The sequence below is a fragment of the Gossypium raimondii genome, chromosome 7, assembly GCF_025698545.1.
Source record: "Gossypium raimondii isolate GPD5lz chromosome 7, ASM2569854v1, whole genome shotgun sequence".
Taxonomy (NCBI): domain Eukaryota; kingdom Viridiplantae; phylum Streptophyta; class Magnoliopsida; order Malvales; family Malvaceae; genus Gossypium; species Gossypium raimondii.
Genome location: NC_068571.1, coordinates 37,151,169 through 37,172,854, shown reverse-complemented (window position 1 = coordinate 37,172,854; position 21,686 = coordinate 37,151,169). Strand labels below are relative to the sequence as shown.

The following is a 21,686-nucleotide window of genomic DNA, read 5'->3' as shown; positions in this document are numbered from 1 at the left end:
CAATAATTTTAATATTATAACTTTCAAAGTTAAATCAATTAAGTAAAATCTTAAAATAAAGAGATAACTTTTAAAAATCAACTCTATATTTAATATATAAAAATTCTAAACAACATAAATTTAAATAAAAGACATGAAATAACTTAAAAAAGTTAAAAGAGAACGGAGTAAGAAAATAATTTATTCAAATTAGAAATAAATGCTTAAAATGAGAGGCTGCCACGTGTACAAATTCTGTAATCTGAACATGGACGTTTATTTATTTATAAGTAAATTACACCGGTAGTTACTCAAGTATTAGTTTATTTCTTTTTAGTTACCAAACTATAAAAAGTTACAAAATGGTCACCCAATTATTTAACTTTTTCTTTTTGGTCACCAATTGTTAATTAATAAAGAAAAGATAATTTGAAAGCTTTTAAAATCAGCATAATACCAACTTTAACACTCAATATTTATATATTGTATCAATTTAGTCTTGATTTTAAGAAAATTAACCCTCAACATTTACACATTTCGTAAAATGTAAGGGTTAATTTTCTTAAAATCAAGACTAAATTGACACAATGTATAAATGTTGATGGTTAAAGTTGCTATTATGCTAGTTTTAAAAGTCGTCACGTCATCTTTCTGTTAGCCATTTAACGACCCGTGACAAAAAAGACAAAATCAAATAGTTAAATGATCATTTTATAAATTTTCATAATTGGTTGACTTAAAAAAAAAAAAACTTGCCGATAGTTGAATAACTGCTAGCATAGTTTAGCTTTTACTTATTTATCTAGAACCTTGTCAATGACATATAATATACTAGCTTTCTTAACCCTTACGATGCACAAGGTAATAGTATGTATTAATAAAGTATATTATAAATTCATTATAAAATGAGAAATAAATGTAAACATAATATTTCAAAATAAAATTTTAAAATTTTGTTAAAAGTATTTTCTAATAAATTTGTTAACTTATTATTTTGAATTAAATTAAACGTCATGGATGGGCTGGCAGTATGTAGTTCAACTTATTTTAATATTAGAATATAAAAAATTAACTTTAAATTTTAAAATATTTTTATACAATAATTCTAAGTAATTTATTTTAAAACATGCTAATTTTAAAAACTATTGAAAGCATGAATATTTTAAGAAAATTAAATATTTTAAAAAAGTATTTATACCGTTACAATAATTATTTAATTTGATATTGATTTAAAGAAAATATGAATATTAAAAGATATTTTCTCTAATGTAATTGAAATTATGTTTTAATTTTTAAAAACATTATAATATTAATAAAATTGTAAACTAATATAATAAAAATTATGTTTTAAATTTTAATGAGATAAAGGATAAAGATTAAAACATAATATGATCGGAAGTCATAATTACGAAACACTTATACTTGTTATTGTTTAACATTATTCCGATCACAAAAGGTCGTTACAGAGAGTAATGTTGCCTGGTTCCCACCAATTCTCTTCCGTAGAGTGCATTGCAAAATAAATCTGTTGTGCATTTGTGCAGACAGTCCCATGAGGAAGCAATTTAAAAAAAAAAAAAAGAAACTGGATAATATAATAAAATAGTATTTATACTATTATATAATGTTTTGTTTTAATTTTAAATATATATATTTAACTTAACACCATCAAATGTCAATTTTTTTAAAAATGTGAACATAAATGTTCCTTAGAACCTTGTAATATTTATATGTATTAATTTACATATTAAAATATACTAAATATATTGATGTTGTTCTTTTAAGAACGCACTGAATTTTCTAAATCAGATATGATAAAAACGCACTGAATCTGACTTCTTTCAGGAATCAAGCCACTCAACCTTTGCTGCTGTGGAGCCGCATATGGCTGAAGCTTTTGTTATTTGGGATTGTTTGTGAGTGATGCATTCTTTGATGAGGTTATTGATACAAGATTGTCAAAATTTTGCATTTCGATTTCTAACACTCGCTTTTTGTTTGGATTCGCAATGAAGCTAATAAAGTTACTCATTCATTCGCTCGAGTAGTTGTGTTTGAATTAACCTGACGTTTATCCTCTTCTGTCATTTCTCTATTTTATTTAACGTACATAAAAAAAATATAAAATGAAAAAGTATGTTTTTTTTTTATTGAAGGTATGAAAGGAAGTAGGTTGAAGTAAAGATTAATTCAAATTTATGTTCTCGTGCTGGAAAAGCAGTGTATTTAATGATAAGATTGATATTTGGAAATCAAAGGTAGAATATTTTAATAATGGAAGAAAACATTAGAGCAAAACGGATGCCTTAACGTTGGGCCCAATTTCCGGCCCTTTATATATACCCCTGCCATCCCATCCCCTTCGATATCTTCCGCATTCAATCATTTTTATTCCGCTATTTTCTCTCTCCCCAAACACCCTTTTAAGCCAAAAAGAAGACAATGGCCGATCAGCTCACCGATGATCAGATCTCTGAGTTCAAGGAGGCCTTTAGCCTATTCGACAAGGACGGCGATGGTCTCTTCTAATCTGTTTCTCTTTTAATTTTTTCTCAATGTTTTTCATTTTTAGTAATTTTCTTTCTTCGATTCGGCTCTGGTTTGCTGATCTAAGCATCCTTCTTGTGCTTGTGTTTGTTATTATTATTTTTTTAAATTCTCCATTTTCTTTTATGTTTTGAATGATGCGATGGATCTAGGGTTCCGATTTATGAATCTATGATTCTGCTTGATCTAGTTTTTCTTTCGTTTCTTTGATTTTGACTGTTGTTGCTCTTAATTCTTACCCCTTTAATTTTTTTTCATTTTCTTTATTGTTCTCCTTTCTCGGTCGTCATTGATTTCAACATGTTTTTATTGTTAGGCTTAGATATTTTCTAGATGTAAACATGCTTTCATAGACCATCATTGTATTGGTTATTCGTTTCATTTATTTTCGAGTTTTGGATTTGCTGATTCGATTTGGTTTGTGATTCAATGATGATTAATTGTTCCATTTGTGTATATCTTAATCTAATCAGCCAAGTTTCCATGGAATTTGGATGTGATTCCCTTTGATAGAACTTTCGTTTTCAACCTATATTGAACTATAGGATCATTGTTAGTATTTTATTTCACTTGCATGTTAGTTGTAAAGCGATTGATTCATGGTTCTATCCTGAAATTTAGCTTTTATTGTCACGCATAATAGTTATGAATCTAGGATTAAAATGTGCTTGGCTTTTCTAGGTCATGAAATTTCAAGACTTGTTGTGAATGATTCAATCGGTTAATCTTATGGTTTCTAATCCTAAACCGTGAACTAATAACAGTTCACACCTACGAGATTAATTAATGATAAGAGAACATATATGAATTATTGTACAATACATTACATGTATTCTATTTATTAGCTAATCCTTGGATTATCAACTTTCTTTCCTGGCTGTCTATTCATTCTGAACCTTATCAGTGGCTGTAAGAATTGGATTATACATTGCTGAGTAGGCATATGCCTTCATTTTAGGCAAATTGGAAAAATGGTCACTATCCTCTACAGTTCTTGTTTGTCAATGTATTTATCTTTGTTAAATGTCTTGGCAGAGATATACGGGTTTAGAAAAGTTTGAAAATCGTCTAGTATCTTTCTACTTGAAAAAGTATGTGCCCTTTTGTATTCTTTAGGTAATATCACGTTCGCATGCCTTTTTTTTTCTGGCAAAAGGTACTTAACCTCTTCTTATTCCATAACCAATATTATAAAAGACTAATTGTGTTGCATTTATTTTTTCCATCCTTGTTGCAGGCTGCATTACTACCAAGGAGCTCGGGACTGTGATGCGATCACTTGGGCAGAACCCTACTGAGGCAGAACTTCAAGATATGATTAATGAAGTTGATGCTGATGGAAATGGGACCATCGATTTTCCTGAATTCCTTAACCTGATGGCGAGGAAGATGAAGGATACTGATTCTGAGGAGGAACTTAAAGAGGCTTTCAGGGTTTTTGACAAGGACCAGAATGGTTTCATATCAGCTGCTGAGCTGCGCCATGTCATGACAAATCTCGGTGAGAAGCTTACAGATGAGGAGGTTGATGAAATGATCCGTGAAGCCGATGTTGATGGTGACGGGCAGATCAACTATGAGGAGTTTGTTAAAGTCATGATGGCCAAGTAACTTTCTAACCAACCATAACGATGAACCAAACATTGATAAAAAAGGGAACAGGGCAGATAGGTTCGCTAAGACTTATATCTCTGAATAGGAACATCCATGTTTTTAAATTATTAGCTTTTGTTGTTGATTTGTATCTGTTTTCGTTTGAATTATTGCGGAACCTTAGTGTCATACCCATTTGCTCTGTTTTTTGTTCAGTAGTCCGGGTTGTCAGTGCTTATCTATTTTTTTTTTTTAATTTTTATGTTTGTGATTGGTTTCATGAACCTGGAACAATTTCCAAGAATCGATGTTTTTCCTAATGGTTTACTGGTCTTTTACGATATATTTCGAATATAAATTAAATTAATTTTTATATATTTTTTAAGATAAGGATATTTTGATAATTTTTTCTTTCAAACGCAATCCTGATTTTTTGCGTTAGGGTGGAAAAAACATTTTTTCGGCAGTTTTAACTCTAAAAAAGCCATATGTTTCACTATTTTTTCGGTGTGAAAGTATTTTTTAACCCCAAACGCAGTAAAGAACGAATCAGAATATTTTCTTCCAACGGCACGAAGTATTCTAAAAACGGTAAATCATGGTATCGGTATTTGTACTTGGCTATTTTGATTATTGTTGTTAATTGAGTTAGTATTGTAAGTTAATTAAATATTAATATTTAAAAATTGATGATAAACTATTGTAATATTCTTAATATGATATATTTATATGTTTTAATTTTATTTTACTTACAATTTAATCTCTTTTTTTCATTTTAATATCATATTTATTTCATGTGTTATTATTAATTAATATCAAAACATAAGTTTCATTGTTTATTATATGTTATTTTTAAATTAACATTTGTGTTTTAAATACGTGGATTTCACATGCATACGGGTGTAATTGAATTTCTAGTATTGATAATGTTGGTGATTGACTTGGTGTCACAAGTTAACTTGGCACTAACTCAAGATTGATAACGGTACCATGATAAACATTTGTAATGCATGCGATTAGTATTCTTAATATTAATTAGTTTCAAATAGACCGGTCATGGGCTGAGTTGGGTCGAGTTCGGATCAAATTGATATAAATTTTAGATCCGTTTTTTACGCTCGTGCTTGGTTCGGCTCGAAAAATGGACCTAAAATTTAGCCCAAGTCTGGTCCAGATTAAAAATACTAAACCCAAGCCTAATTCGATCTACCCGTATTAATTTTTTTAGATTATTTTTATATAAAATAAAATTAAAAATATAATACATCAAATACACTAAAAACATTAAAATAAATGTTTCCCAACAAATTAAAATTACATCAAAAAAATCTTTATACTTAAATAGGGTTTTTTACACAAATGGTATAGAAAAAAAAATACTGAAATAGGATGTCAGAAAAAAAATTTACCAAAATAGGTTACTTTTTCATTGGAGCCTATTAGGTAGGCGCCAATGAATAAAAAATAATATTTTTTTGAATAAAATATTTATTTATATTTTTTTAATAATTTTTTTTAAAAAAATACGAGTCAAAATACGGTCAACGGGTCGGGTGGCGCCTATCAGGTAGGCGCCAATGAAGGTGCCTCACAGAGAGGCGCCAATGAAGGTGCCTCATAGAGAGGCGCCAATGAATATTGTAATTTTGTATTAATATTGTAATTATTTTATAATTAAATTTGTATTTATAGTTTTGGATTAGTATTTTGTATGAATATTGTAATTTTTTATATGAATATTGTAATTATTTTATAATTAAATTTGTATTTATAGTTTTGGATTAATATTTTGTATGAATATTGTAATTTTTATATGAATATTGTAATTTTGTGTTTGTAATTTTGTAATCAAAAAATGAATTCATTAATTTGTTTCAAAAATCAATAAATACTTGTTAAATAAATACAAAATCAAATAAAATTTAATTATATAAAAGTTACATTATATAAAAATTAAATTAGTTAACAACAACTATATGATTAAAAAGTCAGTTATAATTAAACTTTTAATAAAATGATTTTTAATTTTTTATAATTAAACTTTTAATAAGATGATTTTTAATTTTTTATAAACTTTATATGTAAACTCACCAAATATTAAACTAAACACAACAACTTATAGCTTAATCCTAAATTACTAATAAATTAAATTTTAAATAATTACAAACACAAAATTTATAACATAATCCTAAATTACTAACAAATTAATTATAAAATAATTACAATATTCATAAAAATTACAATATTCATATAAAAATTACAATATTCATACAAAATACTAATCCAAAACTATAAATACAAATTTAATTATAAAATAATTACAATATTAATACAAAATTACAATATTCATTGGCGCCTCTCTGAGGCACCTTCATTGGCGCCTCTCATGAGGCACCTTCATTGGCGCCACCGATAGGCGCCACCCGACCCGCTTGACCGTATTTTGACTCGTATTTTTAAAAAATTATTAAAAAATATAAAAATTTATTCAAAAAAATATTATTTTTTACTCATTGGCGCCTACATAATAGGCTCCAATGAAAAAGTAACCTATTTTGGTAAAAAAATTTCGACATCCTATTTCAATATATTTTTTTCTATACCATTTGTGTAAAAAACCCTACTTAAATAACATTAGGATAATTGCAATTTAGCAAGCAAATACTTTTAAAATAGTAGCAAAATTAACAATAAAACAAGAGTTACACAACACTCAAAGAATAACAACAAAATGATAGTAATATAATAGTGAAATGGTAGCAAAACAATAGCGAAACAACAACAAAAAAAACAAATTCGGGCTAAGCTCAGGTAAAAAAATCTTACCCGAGACTTAATCCATTTACAAAATAGGCTTTATTTTTTGTCCATGCCTATTTTTTAGGTCTATATTTTTATCCAAGCCCTCGCGGTCCTTTGGGCCTTAATGAGTAGCTCGACCTATGATCAAGTCTAGTTTTAAACCATACGTTTCATTATTTATTATATGTTATTTTTAAACCAACATCTATGTTTTAAATACATAGTTTCCACATACAAACACTTGTGATAGAATTTCTAGTTATTATTTAAGTCCCTACTGAATTGGTGTCACAAGTCAACTAGGCACCAATACGTTAGGAAAATTACGAAAATGTCATTCTGTAATTACAATAAGTTATATTATTTGAGGGTATCTTAATCTTTTACTTTTTAAAAAAAAAAACCTAATAAAAGATTTACATGTTGTGGGATTTAAACTAGAGGTGAGTAAAACTTGATTCGATTTGAAAAATAAAAAAATCAAATTTCGAGTTAATAAAATTGAGTTATTTACTCTTGGAATAAGCAATTTGAGTTTTGAGTTCAAGTTGAGTTGAATTTTACAATTCGAGTTACTCGAATAATTCAATAATAGATGTGTAAATACCCTTTTGGTCCCTAACAATTTTGAAAATGAGCAAATTGATCACTCTCTCAACAAAATTACAAAAAATTCAAAATATTTATAAAAATTCTTATATATTTTTAAAGAATATATAATTTTTAAAAGATTCTAAAAATATATAAAGGAAGTTAAAAATTTAAAATATTCTAAAATAATAACTTTGGGACCTCAATAAATAAATTATTAAAGTTTATCGTACTAGAGTATCTTATTATTATTATTATTATTATTTTGCTTTGAATTTTTTTCAAATATATATGGTTTCAAATTTATGTGCTCTAACATGGAATTAGTTATCTTGTAACAAAACTTTAATTTGATATGTTTAATTTTTAATTAACTCGATCAATTTCACTCAATTTGTCTTGACTTGAATTTCATTTCACTCGACTCGATTCAAAAAATTTCAAATCGAGTTAGATGATAAAATAGGACTTGTAAACTCAATTAACTCAAAAATTTTCACTTGATTTGATCAAACACTCACCCTTAATTTAAACCTATGGTATATACATTAATAAAATTTTAATTTCACCATTAAACCAAAACTTTATTTTAATGTAATATTTAAATTTTAATTGTATTATGCATATTTTATTATCCCATTAATTTTATATCTATACTCCTATACTATTTATTAAGTGTTTTATTATGGAAATATAATTACGTAATTAAAGTAAGTTATATTATTTGAGGGTAATTTAGTCTTTTATTTAAAAATCAATAAAATATATATATGGTGGGATTTAAACTCAAACCAATTATAGTAGTAAAACCTTTTAATTTACCACTCAATTGAAGCTTTATTTTGATACTTTTGCACATTGCAAAATTTTTATTATTCACATTTTATTATCTCAATCAATTGTGTATATATATATATATATATCTATACTATCTATTAAGTGTTTTACTAAGTTGGTGTCACCTCAACTGGATCACCAACTCAATTAAGAAATATGCATAAGTTGAGATATGAACACAAATTAATTACATTAGTAAAACCTTAATTTACCACTCATCTAAAGTTTTGTTTTAATATTTTTTATACATTTCATTTTTTATTATTATGCACTAATGTATTTAATTGAGTTGATAGCACAAATTAACTCGATAACGACTTAAGATCGATGACAACACCATGATAAACAATTTTAATCTTATTTTTATTTTAACATCGTATATATTTCACGTGTTACTATTAACTAGTTTCAAATCATACGTTTATTATCTATTGCATGTTATTTTTAAATACACTATTTTAAATTTATGGTTTCCATATGCATACGCGTATGACAAGATTTTTAGACATACTATTTATTAAGCTTTTTTATTGAGTTGGTGTTACCCATCAACCGAGTTTCAACTTTGGGAATTACCCTAAATCAAAAAAACTATTTTATTTGCTAAGTTATATGATTTTGTGGATGTTTCTATTTTTTTATAGTTTTATATAGGGGTGAGCAAAACTCGATTCGACTCGAAAAAATCGAAAAAAAATTCGAATTTCGAGTTAAACAAATCGAGTTATTCGAGTTAATCGAGTTATTTGAATTAACTCGAATTTTTTTTTTAATTTCGAGTTCGAATCGAGTTGAGTTTTCGAATTCGAATAACTCGAATAATTCGAATAATTCGAATATCAAACTATAATATTTTACATTTTTACCCCAAACTCCCAAACCTTTTTACTTTTCCCTCAAAACTTTTACTCCTTCCCACTTTCCCCCCAAAACTTTTATCCCCTCCCCTCCCAACCCCCAATCTACCCAAAATCCATTTCCCACCAAAATTTTACTCTCCCATTTATTTTTTCTCAAAATTTTACTCCCAAAAACCCTCAAAACCTTTTATTTTCCCCCAAAATTTTTACTCCCTCCCACTTTTCCTCTAAAACTTTTATTCCCTTCCCATTTCACCTCTCATCTATCCCAAACCCTCCCCCCTCTAATTTTTTTTAAATATTTTCCCTCCAAAATTTTACTCCCCCTATTTACTTTCCCTCAAACTTTTATTCCCAAAACTTTTTTATTTTTCCCCTAAACTTTTACTTCTCACCCTTTACTCTCAAATAAAAAATCAAAATTATCCAAAAAAAATCACTAAACATAAATAGTAATAATTTTATTTATATCTACTATTTATATTATTAAATTAAATTTCACATTTTATATTATTTATATTATTGAATTGTTTAGTCATATTGAATATTTATATTAAAATTGAATTATTAATTATGCCATAAAATATTCGTGTTAAAATTTTATATTGGTATCAATTTCACATTTTATTTTTAAAATAACTTTTATTAAAAATTATATTTTTACATTTAATATATTTTTAATTCTAAAATACATAGTGACAAGAATCAAGATAATTGAAACAACTAAGCAAGCAAATAAGCTAACCAATATATAAAAAATTAATAAATAAATTATGAAGTGATGAAAGTTAATAAAAAATTTGATTAAAGTGGACAAATTTTATTACGATGGGTGACAATGGTTACAAGGACCCAAAATTATTTTTTAAAATTTAATTCGAACAAATATATTCGATTCGATTCGATTCGATTCGAATTCCATCTCACTCGACTCGATTTGAGAAAACTTCAAATAAAGTTAGGATGATAAAATGAGATTCGAAAACTCGATTAACTCGAAAATTTTCGATTCGATTCGATTCGATTCGATTCGATCGAATGCTCACCCCTAATCGCTTCTACTCTAGAATCTAAAGACTTTAACAAAAATTCCATGAGTTGATCTTCCATCAAGTCCAACCTTGTAGTGCGTCCGTCGACTACCTCGAGTGTCTTCCTCATATCCCCCATGGACTCATTGAGATTAACCACTTGATTTTCTAAAGCCAACAACATGTCCCTTGATTGGCAAGCTTTTCTGGCCCTCCCACGAGTCTTCGTTGGCTCAATATGATCTTCTACTCCTTTTGTCATCTCGAACGACACCTTTGAAACATTAGCTCAAATACCTGTTGCCAAGGGGGCTAAAACTTTATTCTCTCAGTCCGTGCGACCTTAGGCAATTTATTGGGTTCAAATCCACCTAAGTCAACCTAACTCTCACAAAGTGAGAATTCTCGATAGAAATTCTTAAGGCACCGAAAATAAAGCGGAAGCAACTCAGAGCGAAAGAGTAACAAAATAACAGAAAATGCCACAAGAAAGCAAAAGCACGCCAAGTGTTTGAGTAAATGCTCTCCATAGTATTCAATTACTATGAAGGATTACAAATAAGGGGGTAGACTTTTATTTATAGTTAAGCTCCCCAAATTCAACAGTGCAGATTGAGTTACACCGACAGTCAAGACTAGAGCCTATCTACAAGATGATAGTCCTTATGGATTTAAACTCTATACATCTTTATCACTTAGGATTTACAATATTTACCCTAATAACTCTAGCTTCACCGGAGTGTTTCACTAGGCCACAAAGGCTTCAAGTAGATGGGCTTCTCCATATGTTCCATGAGTTGGGTCAGTTCAAGCGGGTCAAATAAGCCTCATTTAATCAGTTGACCTCCATGGGACGCTCTTTGCGCATTCGTCATGAGTCTTGATCTACGGCCCGTGACACTAGTTCAAAGCCCGTGACCATCGCACCAAATGCATCTAATGGAGGTCTATTACTTAGATGGGGATCATTTGGCCTACGAGAACTGGTCCGATTCAAAGAGCTATTGGACAAGCCTATCATATTGAAGCCTAGTTGGCCCGATAATGAAGAGATGTCAACTTAGGCTAATATGGTAACTAATCTTAGAAGATAGAAGGAATCATATCTTGTAAAGATTAGATTAGATTTGATAAGGCTTATCTTGTAAATCCCTAAAATTAAAGGATATGGTTAAATCTCATCCGTTGATGTAAATGTATCTTGACCGTCGGTTTTGGGGGAGCTCAACTATAAATAGAGAGCCTCCCCCTCAGTTGTACTCACTCCATTCATTGTTTCATTATTTTTTGTGAATAAGAGAAATAGAGAGCATTTACTCAAACACTTTGCGAGCGTTCTTTCTGTTGTTCTTTGTTGTTCTTCTTTTGGCATAAATCGCTTCCGCTCTTCAATTTGGTGCCTTGGAGGAGTTCTAAAAGAATCCTCACTTGAGTTAAGGCTGACTTGGGCGAGTTTGGACGAACAGATCGCCTAAGGCGGCACAGATTGCGAGACAAAAGGTCTAGTCCCGTGACACTAGTACGTAGTGCAAAAAAAAAAAATCTAAATAAAAAAAATTGAAGTAGATCATAAAATAGTATTTTTAAAATTTTCTGCTGACGAAAGAAAATAATTTCCAGCTTTCACCAAATCTTATGCTGTGGAGAATACTATCATTATTATCAGTTTGAAATGTTTACTTCTGTAGGATTAAGACAATTTTCAACCACATTCAAATATGAATCTAAAAAGTGGGATAACCCTCCCAAATTCTAATTCCTTCCTAATCAAAGAAATATGTATCATTTTAACAAAAAAACACTGAATATTATTTGCCCGACTATGGGAAGATGTTACGCATCCTGTTAACTCAGTTACTACTAGCCAACTGGGTCCGGATGAGCTTGGCAGCAGCTACCATGTTGCGAAGAGCAGGCTCAACTTCAGAGTATTTGCGTGTCTTGAGACCGCAATCGGGATTGATCCACAGAACCCTGTTATCTAGGACTGCAAGCATCTTGTTGATGCGATCGGCAAGTTCTTCTGTAGATGGGATCCTAGGAGAATGAATGTCATACACACCAGGACCGATACCGGCTTCATATTTGACTCCCTCATGAAAGACAGATAGAAGCTTTTCATCTGATCTTGAATTCTCGATAGTGATCACATCAGCATCCATATTTATAATCGAATTAATGATGTCGTTGAAGTTTGAGTAGCACATGTGGGTGTGAATCTATCCAAATATGTTTGCAGTATCATGTTCAGTAAACAAATCCAAGCATTTTATCTCATGCACATTAAATTTTATGCAGCAAAATTCCATATTCAATCCTATTAACAAATGCCACTACGGTTCTACAAAGGAAAGTCAAATACCAATTCAGTTCTTTCATTCCAAAGCTTTTTCGCTTTCAGGGAAGAAAAAAAGGAGAAAGAAAGAAATCGTTGGTTTCTCTGAAGAATTTCAGTGTTCTAGAAGCTTTGACAATTAACAAAATTTTCGTGTTACTTCCAGGGATTAGAAATGTTTAAAATACCAATGACATAAAATGGATAAGGTTTAAGAAACTAGTTCACTAAAGGCTCAGTACTAAAGAAAAGGTTAGGGATAAAGAAACCTGAGTAGTGTTTCTGACGCCACAGTTAGTAATCCGGAAGGATTGAACGGCCCATTCCAGATAGAAAGGCTGCTCAGATTTCCTAAGAGGTAAACCTTCTCTTAATGCAGCTTCATCAATCTGGATAATATTAATGCCAGCTCTCTCAAGATCCTCGACCTCATCCCTAATGGCTAAGGCAATCTGGTAGCATGTTTCATGCCTAAAAACAGGCAACAATTCTGAATTAAAGGAAATAAAATTTCACATTATCAACAATGTTGGATTTACTGACCTATTCTGGTCGTTTCTCACAAAGGACCAGTTCAGAATCGTAACTGGGCCAGTAAGCATTCCCTTCATAGGTCGTCTAGTCATACTCTGGGCTGTTGAAGACCAAAAGACAGTCATGGCTCTGGGGCGGCTCACATCACCATAAATAATAGGAGGCTTGACACAACGGGATCCATATGACTGAACCCACCCATTCACAGTAAAGGCAAAACCGGATAATTGCTCACCAAAGTACTCGACCATGTCATTTCTCTGCATTGATAAAGTAGATTTGCAAATCAAAATGACAAGTTTGGACTTGATTCCCATGAGAAGGTTAAAGCCTAGGCATACCTTACCCTCATAATCATGATAAAAACTCACCTCTGGCTCACCATGCACCAAAACATCAATGCCAAGCTCTTCCTGGAGCTTGACAACTTTGCTAATTTCCTCCTTCATGGCATTGACATAATCATATTCAGTGATCCTACAAGTACATGGCAAAACAAGCAGGCTAAATATGCAACAAAAACAAAGACTTGAAAAGCAACATAGACTAAGAGCAAATAATCTCACTTTTTAGCCTTGTACTCACGACGCACTTTTCTAAGTCCTATGGTTTGGGGGAAAGATCCAATAGTGGTGGTAGGAAGAACTGGTAAATTCAACTTCTTCTGCTGAGCAGCCAGTCTAGCACTTACACTTGTCGCACGACGATGATCAGAGTCCTTCAAGGCAACAACCTATTAAGAAAGGAGTGATATGTAAGTGATGGAAGGTCGATTAGATCATTGCAGAAATGAATGACAATGACTTTCTGGGGAAACAACATACAGCCCTCTGCACATTCTCATTTCTCACTCTAGGAGAGGATCTTCTTGAAGCATGAGATGTAGCATTGGAAGCAAAAAATGCCTGCAAAAATGATAACCAAAAAATATGATGCTAGAGCATATCACCAGAAATATTTATAGATCATAGACAACATATTTCAAAGTTATAGGCTGTCTGCCTTGTCAATTGACCATCAAGAGAAGAAAAAAAAGAGGTAGAGAAAGGTGCAAGCCTGTGGGTTGAAAGTCATCAATGGCTAAAACATATGTTTTCCATATCAATAATTGTTGATCAACAACACTTGCAAAAGTTAGCATTTACCCACCAAAACAAGAAAGAAATACCTGATCCTTCTGCCCAACCAATGCCCTGGCCAAGGCATTTACTTCAACTACTTTTTGTGCAGCAAATGCAAGCCAGGACTTGATTTCTTTGTCCAACTTTGTTTCATTCACAAGGTCCACCGCAGTGTGGAGAAGAGAGCATGATGTAGACACCACAACTTTATCTGTTGGAGAACAAAACAAAAATTGTTCTTAACTTTCAGTAATTTGCATACTAAAATTCCAGGTAGAAAGAACGTAGGAATTCCTAAATACCTTTTCCAACAATACCCTCAAGAACCTGCAGTATACAAAGTGAAGCAGCAAGATCATTAGCCCAAATGTTTCTTCCGTCAACCACTCCAGCAAACAAGTATTTATCAGAAGGAAATCCACTCTTTAAAAAGTTAAGTGTTCTTGTTCCACGAACTAAATCAAATCCAAAGCCAGCTACATTCTTTAGTGAAGTAAGTGCTTTGTATGTCTGGATGGGGACATCGGCAAAGTAAGTTTCAATGAGAATATTCACACCAGAAAACGATGATTCTAGCTCAGAGTAAGCATTTGTAAAAGTTTGCAGTTGAAGCGCCTCGAGATCCAACACAAGGGAGGGTTCATCAAACTGAATCCACGTTGCACCAGCTGCCTTTAATTCAGCAACAACTTCCCTGTCAGGTAACATTTGTTAGAAAGCTCTTAAGACAGTCTGCCAGCAATCAGTAAAGCTTAGCCCAATAATTTGCAGATTAACCAAGGGCAAGCAAACATATTTGTGCCTTACTTGTAAATAGGAATGATCTTCTCAACTAAAGAAAGAAGAGAGAAGGATTTATCCACGCCCTTTGCTGGTTTTGATAACAATAAGTAAGATAAAGGGCCTATAAGGACAGGGACAGTGTCAAGTCCAAGCTGCACGTCAAAAATGAAAGAAAAGTTAGCAATTCAATATGCATAATTAGGTAGGGAATTTAAATTTTCCAACACCATCGGTTAAGTGAAAAAGAAACCCTAAAAGCATCTTGTCGAAATGAATTTACAATTTCCCCAACTAAAATACTTCAGTCCTAAGAGGACATTATCATTTGTAGATATGGATGCTATGACGGGGCTAAAATAATAATTCTCTTAAAACACAATTCTCATCTGCACAGCTGACACCATAATAGTAAAGCCATGAGGCCTGGATCAATAGGTATCAATTTCATTCTGACATATGGAATCCATTAAAAACTTAGGCTTCAAGCATGTAAAAGATGCATATGAACAAATGGATTTATGCAAAGTATGTTGTAGCTACTTCATCTTCTTGTCTTGATGGGACTTGTTCATTTACTCTTAATTTCTTATACCATAGAGCCTCCACGCTACAAAAGTCTAGAGGGTTAAAAAACAAAATTGACTCACAGATATAGGATGTCCCTGGTGCACTCTTTTTTATAATAAATCGACTCTCAAAAAATTTATACATGCCTTAGCATTTTTTAGAAAGAAAATAATGTAGCATTCCTTCAATAGTTAGTGGTGGTGTTACTATGATGCGAGCAAAAAAAGATGCAAATTTGACTGCTTAGGGATAATGAACTGAAACAAAAAAAAAAAATTGAATATCAGAAATTCCCTCTTAACTAAACAAATACTGCTAAAGAAAAAGCTAAAGAGCGAAAAAGGAAAAGGTTAGAATGAGAAAGTAGCAAACTCACAGCTTTGGCCTCCTTGTATTCCTCAACAGCCTTATGAGATGCATAGGAGAACTTGACATCGGGCCCCAATTCCGGGACAATATAGTGACTTCAAAATGAAAAGTACCATTAATATCAAGTAAAATGAGATTATTTTTCGAAAATTACTAGCTATAAAGTATTCTCACTTACTAATTGGTATCGAACCACTTAGTCATTTCCATAGCAGGCACAGAGGCATTACCCCTAGCCATTGAGAAATAAACATCAAAACCAATCTCACCACCATTCCAACCATATCTAGGAGGGACTGCACCTAGCATTGCTGTGGTGTCCAAAACGTGATCATAGTATGAAAATGTGTTGCTAGGAATATACTTGATTCCAACCTCAGCCATTTGCTTCCAGATGGAGAACCTGAGATCGGCTGCCACCTGCTTCAATTCCTCGGCACTGCTTTTACCTTCCCAGAAAGATTCCAATGCAAACTTTAACTCCCTCTTGGGTCCGATTCGAGGGTAACCGACAATGTGGGATGTCATTGCTCTGTTTCAGTAAAACAGAGTTACCATATATCGTTAGGATTTCAATTAAACCAAAAGAAAAGATCTTCACAAGTAAAACTACATTTAAATTTTTATTGAAACAAACAAATCCAGTCGAAATTAAGATTCTTTTCTTTAATCAATGGTACAATTGTGGGATAGATATTAAAATTCAACTGTTTCACTTGGGAGATACCAACATCTATTATTACCCCAAATACTCAGGTGCTGGTTATAGTTGAGTTTTATTGGTCAAGAGCAATGATTGGAAGTAGCAGACATTAACGTTGAAATTCAAATGCAAAATAAAATAATAATAATGTATGACAAAAAAAAAGAAAAAAAAATAAACAGAAACGAATTAGGGAAAAAAAAAACTCACTTGCTTATCTGTTTGGTTACTAAGAAATAGCATGAATGGAAATGAAATGAAAAGAGAATCAGCACTGATTGTGTCAAATTATAAACATTGTTTGAGATCCTAAAAACAAGGAATTTCTAAACGGTTTGTTAACTTTTCCTTTTTCAAATTCCGCTAGACCGAACCACAAAAACCTCAAAAATTTACATTTTTTTTGGCTCTTATTATTTTTGCTTCTAAACTCAAAAAAAAAGAAAAGAGAAAAGAGGAAAGGAAGTTACCTAATAGAGAAAGAAGGGAGGGAGAAGCGTGGCGGAGGGGTAATGGAGAAACGAGACAGAGAAGAGAAGGGAGAGAGAGAGTGAAGCAGAGAGAGTTGGGTCATTTATACTTTCTTCCTTTGCCTTGCTACTCTATTCTCCCTCCGCTTCTTTTGTACTCCCCCACCCCCCTCCGTTAGGCACGGTGACTAATATTAACTTTATTAATTGGATATTATAATATTCCCTCATATTTTTACAAATAAATAAATAAATTCAGGCTTTTGTATTTACTAATAGATAAATTGTATTTTATCTTTACAAATAAATAAATAAATTAGTCCAATAAGTTAGATCGAAAAGTAAATTAGTTATTTTATTAAAATTTCTTTCATTTTTACTGTAAATTCTTGACATGGTTGATGAAATAATCGATAATAACTCATTATAATGTGACAATATTTTAAAAATCTTTAAATAAATATTTTTTATAATCATTTAAAACTTACCTTTAGGATAAACTTGGATAAATGATTGTCCAAGATAACCATTTGTCTAGATTCATCATGAATATAAAATTTTAAATTATTATAAAAATAATCATTTGTTCAACTCGTCATGGACATGAATTTTCAAATAATTATAAAATATATATTTAAAAATAATTAATAATTATAATAAATTATAAAATAATTAAAACAACTTCTAGAATGAATTTAAAATTAATGTTTAATAATTATAAATATAATAATAAAATTTTTAAAAATATTAATAATTATATTTTTTAATTTTAAAATTTATAAAAAAATATATAAGGACATATATTATGTTTAAAGAATTCAAATATATATATACATATATTCTTTTAATCGAATTAATATTTTTAGTTAATTAAATTGATGTTCTTATTTTATTAATTTATTATAATTTAAATATATATACGCAAATATATACAATAGTAACATTTCATATTAATTTTTATTATTAATTTTAAATTTTTTAAAATTATAATTTTAAATAATTTTTATATATTATTATAATTATTTAAGAAATCACTCAATAACGAACCTAGACAAATGGTTGTCAAGTATTATTTGAACTTGGACATCCAAGTTCATTCTAGACTCTGCTTTTAATAATTCCAATATATTTACAGTGTGTTTGGTTCAGCGTAATAGGTAATCCATTACGCCCCGATTAAGCGCCTATTACATTACCGACCTATTCCGGCGTTTGGTTCGCTGTAATAGGTATTACGCGCGTATTACAATACCGACCTAATCCCCAAATTCTCTGTTTTTCTATTCCCTTCCCAAATCGAGGATTACCCATTACGTCCGGCTTCCCTTTCCAAGTCTCTGTTTTACCCTCCCTCCCTACCCGACCCTCTCCTTTTTCTGTCCTCATCATTTCTCCTCGTCTGCCTTTACCGATTCTCTCTCTCGATCATTTTTTCCCTTTCATTTGTTGCAGCACGTTTGAAAGCCACTGCTTCATTTTTTCTCTCGGTCTCGGCGTGAGGTATGAATCTTGGTGTTCATTTTTCAGGTCTGGTTCCTTTTCGGTTTCTTGGTGTTAATTCCCTTTTCTTTTTATTTGGTGTTCAAATCCATCACTGCCAAGTGGCTTCTGGGATTCAAAAATCCAACTATTCTGGGTTTATTTTGTGTTTGCTTCATGAACTTGGATTTTAATCGAGAATTTCTCTGTGTATGTTTGTAGTGGAAATATACAATAGAGGGTGTATTTATACATGAATAAATCCCTAATTTTTTTTCTATTTACAACGTGATAATATTAATGAGCTCATTAAGATAGTCGAAATGCTAGAAGAGCTCATCAAGATAGCATCATTAAGCTGGTTATAGTTGGAGTAATGAACCAGGGATTTTATCTTGCTGGAAAATAAGTATTGAAAGACCTAATAGTATAAACATGGTTACAATTGTGTGCACCTGTGGGAATAAGGTTAAATTGAGTGTTTCTTGAGAAGAATGAGTGAACCCAACCCTATAATACATTGTAGTCAGTGTGTTTTTTTCTTCCTTTCTATGTGAAACCGAGGGGGATACTTAGTATTGCGGTGATAATGAAAGCGTGAATGTCTTGGATGTTTTTTCTTAGGGAAGGTCAGAATGAAGCATTGAATGAGAGAATCGAGTCCACAGTTGGGAATTTTTGAGTGTTGTTGGAAGGTTGCGGGTTGAGCAACAAAAGCAAGTGCAGGATTTCCGTAAACGATTTTGTTCTTGAATCTAATCCTTGATAAATTCATGATTCATGTCATGGCCCTTTCTTTTGGGGGGGGGGTGTTCACTTTTGCTGGGTTTATTTCATAGCTCTTGGAATAGCTTATTTGGTAATGCACAAACGCCACCAGTGGAGAGTTTTATGAATTTGAAATTTGGCTCTAATACACTTCGTCGTTGCTTGACCATTACGTGTGTTTCGAATCCTAATGTTATGGTGCCCAAAGTGATTGGTTCTATTGCTTACAAACCAAACCTTACTGGAAAAATAACAATAATTTGAAGGTATTTAAATGGGAGGAGTTAAAGGTTTTCTTTTCTTTTCTTGACATATGTTCTTGGGAGCCTTACGAAATTGCAGTCATCATTTGTTTTAAATGCCTTCTTTTGATGCTGGTATTATTTTTGCTTCATTTACAATAGGAAGAGCTAATGTAAGAGACCCTTTTCTTTCTTTTGAGGAAAATTATGGCGTTCAGTGTTTTCAAATATACTGTATCAATGGCATTTCCAGTAACCAACCCTCTCTCTTAACCTCATCATGAACTGCATGGCCATAGTTTCACACCAACTTAAATTCTAGCAAGTTGTATTATCTGAATTCCATTTCTAGTTAGTTATTGGAGGCTCAAGCTAGAATTCAACTTTACATCTACTACAGCATTTTTGAAACTGACCTTTGTCGGTTTACATAGGGATGTACCATTATTTTCGAGTAAATGCAATAACAAATTGGCCATCAGGATCTTTTCTTCTTTTGTTGGAATTGAAATCGTTCATCTGCAAATTTGCTGCATTTTACTACTCCATTTTGATGATTTATTAAAATATGACATCCCCTTTAATTCATGCACACAGGAAGAGGTATTGGAAAGAGCAAAAAGAGCCAAAGAGCAAGCGGCACGCGAGGAATTGGAGGCACAAAGGCTAATTCCAAAGTCTACTTCCCTAAGTACATCTATGGGCAAGGAAAGCATCAAACAATGGGGTCTGCAGCTAAAGCTTCCCTCAACGCCAATAACGGAGTTTCTACAACCCCATCCTCCTATAATCCCCCAACCTGCTGCTGCTAATACGGACCTCGGGCACGATACTAAAAGGAATAGTGCCAAGTATCTCTATTTGTATTTCACACTTTTCATCCGATACAATTACCAAATAAATATAATATCCAGGTGTTTAATCCCCATTATCCTTTTGTTTGAATCTATTTCGCTCCCTTTATATTCAACAAAAAAATAACTTTCGTGTTTATACGTTCGTGTTCTTAAAAGTATGTAAGCATTCATTAAATAACATTTTAACAAGTGACAGCATTGAAAGGAATTACATCGATTAAACAAAATTTCTGATCCTGCATGGATCCAACACCTTCAGTGTCTGCATAAAATTTTCTAGGTATGTCTAGTTCTCATCACTCATCAACTTCAACACCTGACATTGGAACTCCTCCACTAGTTTTGCTCCTTTCCCTTAACATAATCCACACCAAAGTCATGATTATCATCATCATCATCCATAGCTTCATCCCATGAGGTTAATTTATTTTTGGCTTTTTTCCTTCTCTTATTCTCAGCTCTTTTCATCTTTGTGTTCAAGATGCCTTCTATCTGCATACTTCTCATTTTGCTCGCTTGTGGCGATTTTGACTTTGCCTTTTCAAAGATCTTCTTCTTGAAGCCATCCGCTCATCATTACCACCATTACGGATGTATCTTCTTGCTTTTCATCACCTTCAATTGATTGCAAGGGTTGGGCATTATCCTGTGGTGCGCAAATATCCAACAGATTTATATAACACCATTAGTTCAAGCTATTCCATCTATTAACATGCAAAACTAAGATTAAACCACAAAAGTGTCCTCAAAGAGCAATTATAAATTATCTTATATGAATTCATATAAGAATATTTTATTATTAAGAATTTTATGAAATTATATATCATTATTAAATTATATTTAATATTAATTATTTTAAATTGTATAAATTCATATAAGAAAATTTATTATGAAGAATTTTATGAAATTATATATTATTATTAAATTATATGTAATAATAATTATTTTAAATTATACAAATTCATATAAGATAATTTATTAGTTATAATTATTTTAAATTTTATTAAGTCATATATTTTAATTAAAATATATTTAATATTAATTATTTCAAATTATCTTTTATAGTATCATATATTATGATTTGAGTAAATTCATATAAGAATATTAATTATTAAGAATTTTATTAAATTCATGATATTTTAATTATAATATATTTAATAATAATTATGTTAATTTATATTTTATAGTATCATATATTATGATTTGAGTAAATTCATA

At 31.1% G+C, this 21,686-nt stretch overlaps 2 protein-coding genes across 2 annotated transcripts; one reads left to right on the top strand and one right to left on the bottom strand.

Moving 5' to 3' along the window:
• The first annotated feature begins 2,329 nt into the window (after positions 1-2,329).
• On the top strand, positions 2,330-4,357 carry LOC105793327 (calmodulin-7). Its single transcript, XM_012622249.2, has 2 exons — positions 2,330-2,497; positions 3,764-4,357. Exons 1-2 carry the CDS (start codon positions 2,422-2,424, stop codon positions 4,135-4,137), a joined length of 450 nt encoding a protein of 149 aa, XP_012477703.1. The 5' UTR covers positions 2,330-2,421; the 3' UTR covers positions 4,138-4,357.
• Positions 4,358-11,861: 7,504 nt separating this feature from the next.
• LOC105793304 (5-methyltetrahydropteroyltriglutamate--homocysteine methyltransferase) lies at positions 11,862-17,304 on the bottom strand. Its single transcript, XM_012622232.2, has 12 exons — positions 17,123-17,304; positions 16,128-16,481; positions 15,957-16,044; positions 15,038-15,165; positions 14,533-14,924; positions 14,278-14,441; positions 13,934-14,014; positions 13,676-13,842; positions 13,481-13,586; positions 13,119-13,369; positions 12,845-13,046; positions 11,862-12,459 (listed from the first exon to the last, which is right to left on the bottom strand). The coding sequence occupies exons 1-12, from the start codon at positions 17,224-17,226 to the stop codon at positions 12,091-12,093; spliced, it is 2,406 nt and encodes an 801-aa protein (XP_012477686.2). The 5' UTR covers positions 17,227-17,304; the 3' UTR covers positions 11,862-12,090.
• Positions 17,305-21,686: the final 4,382 nt, after the last annotated feature.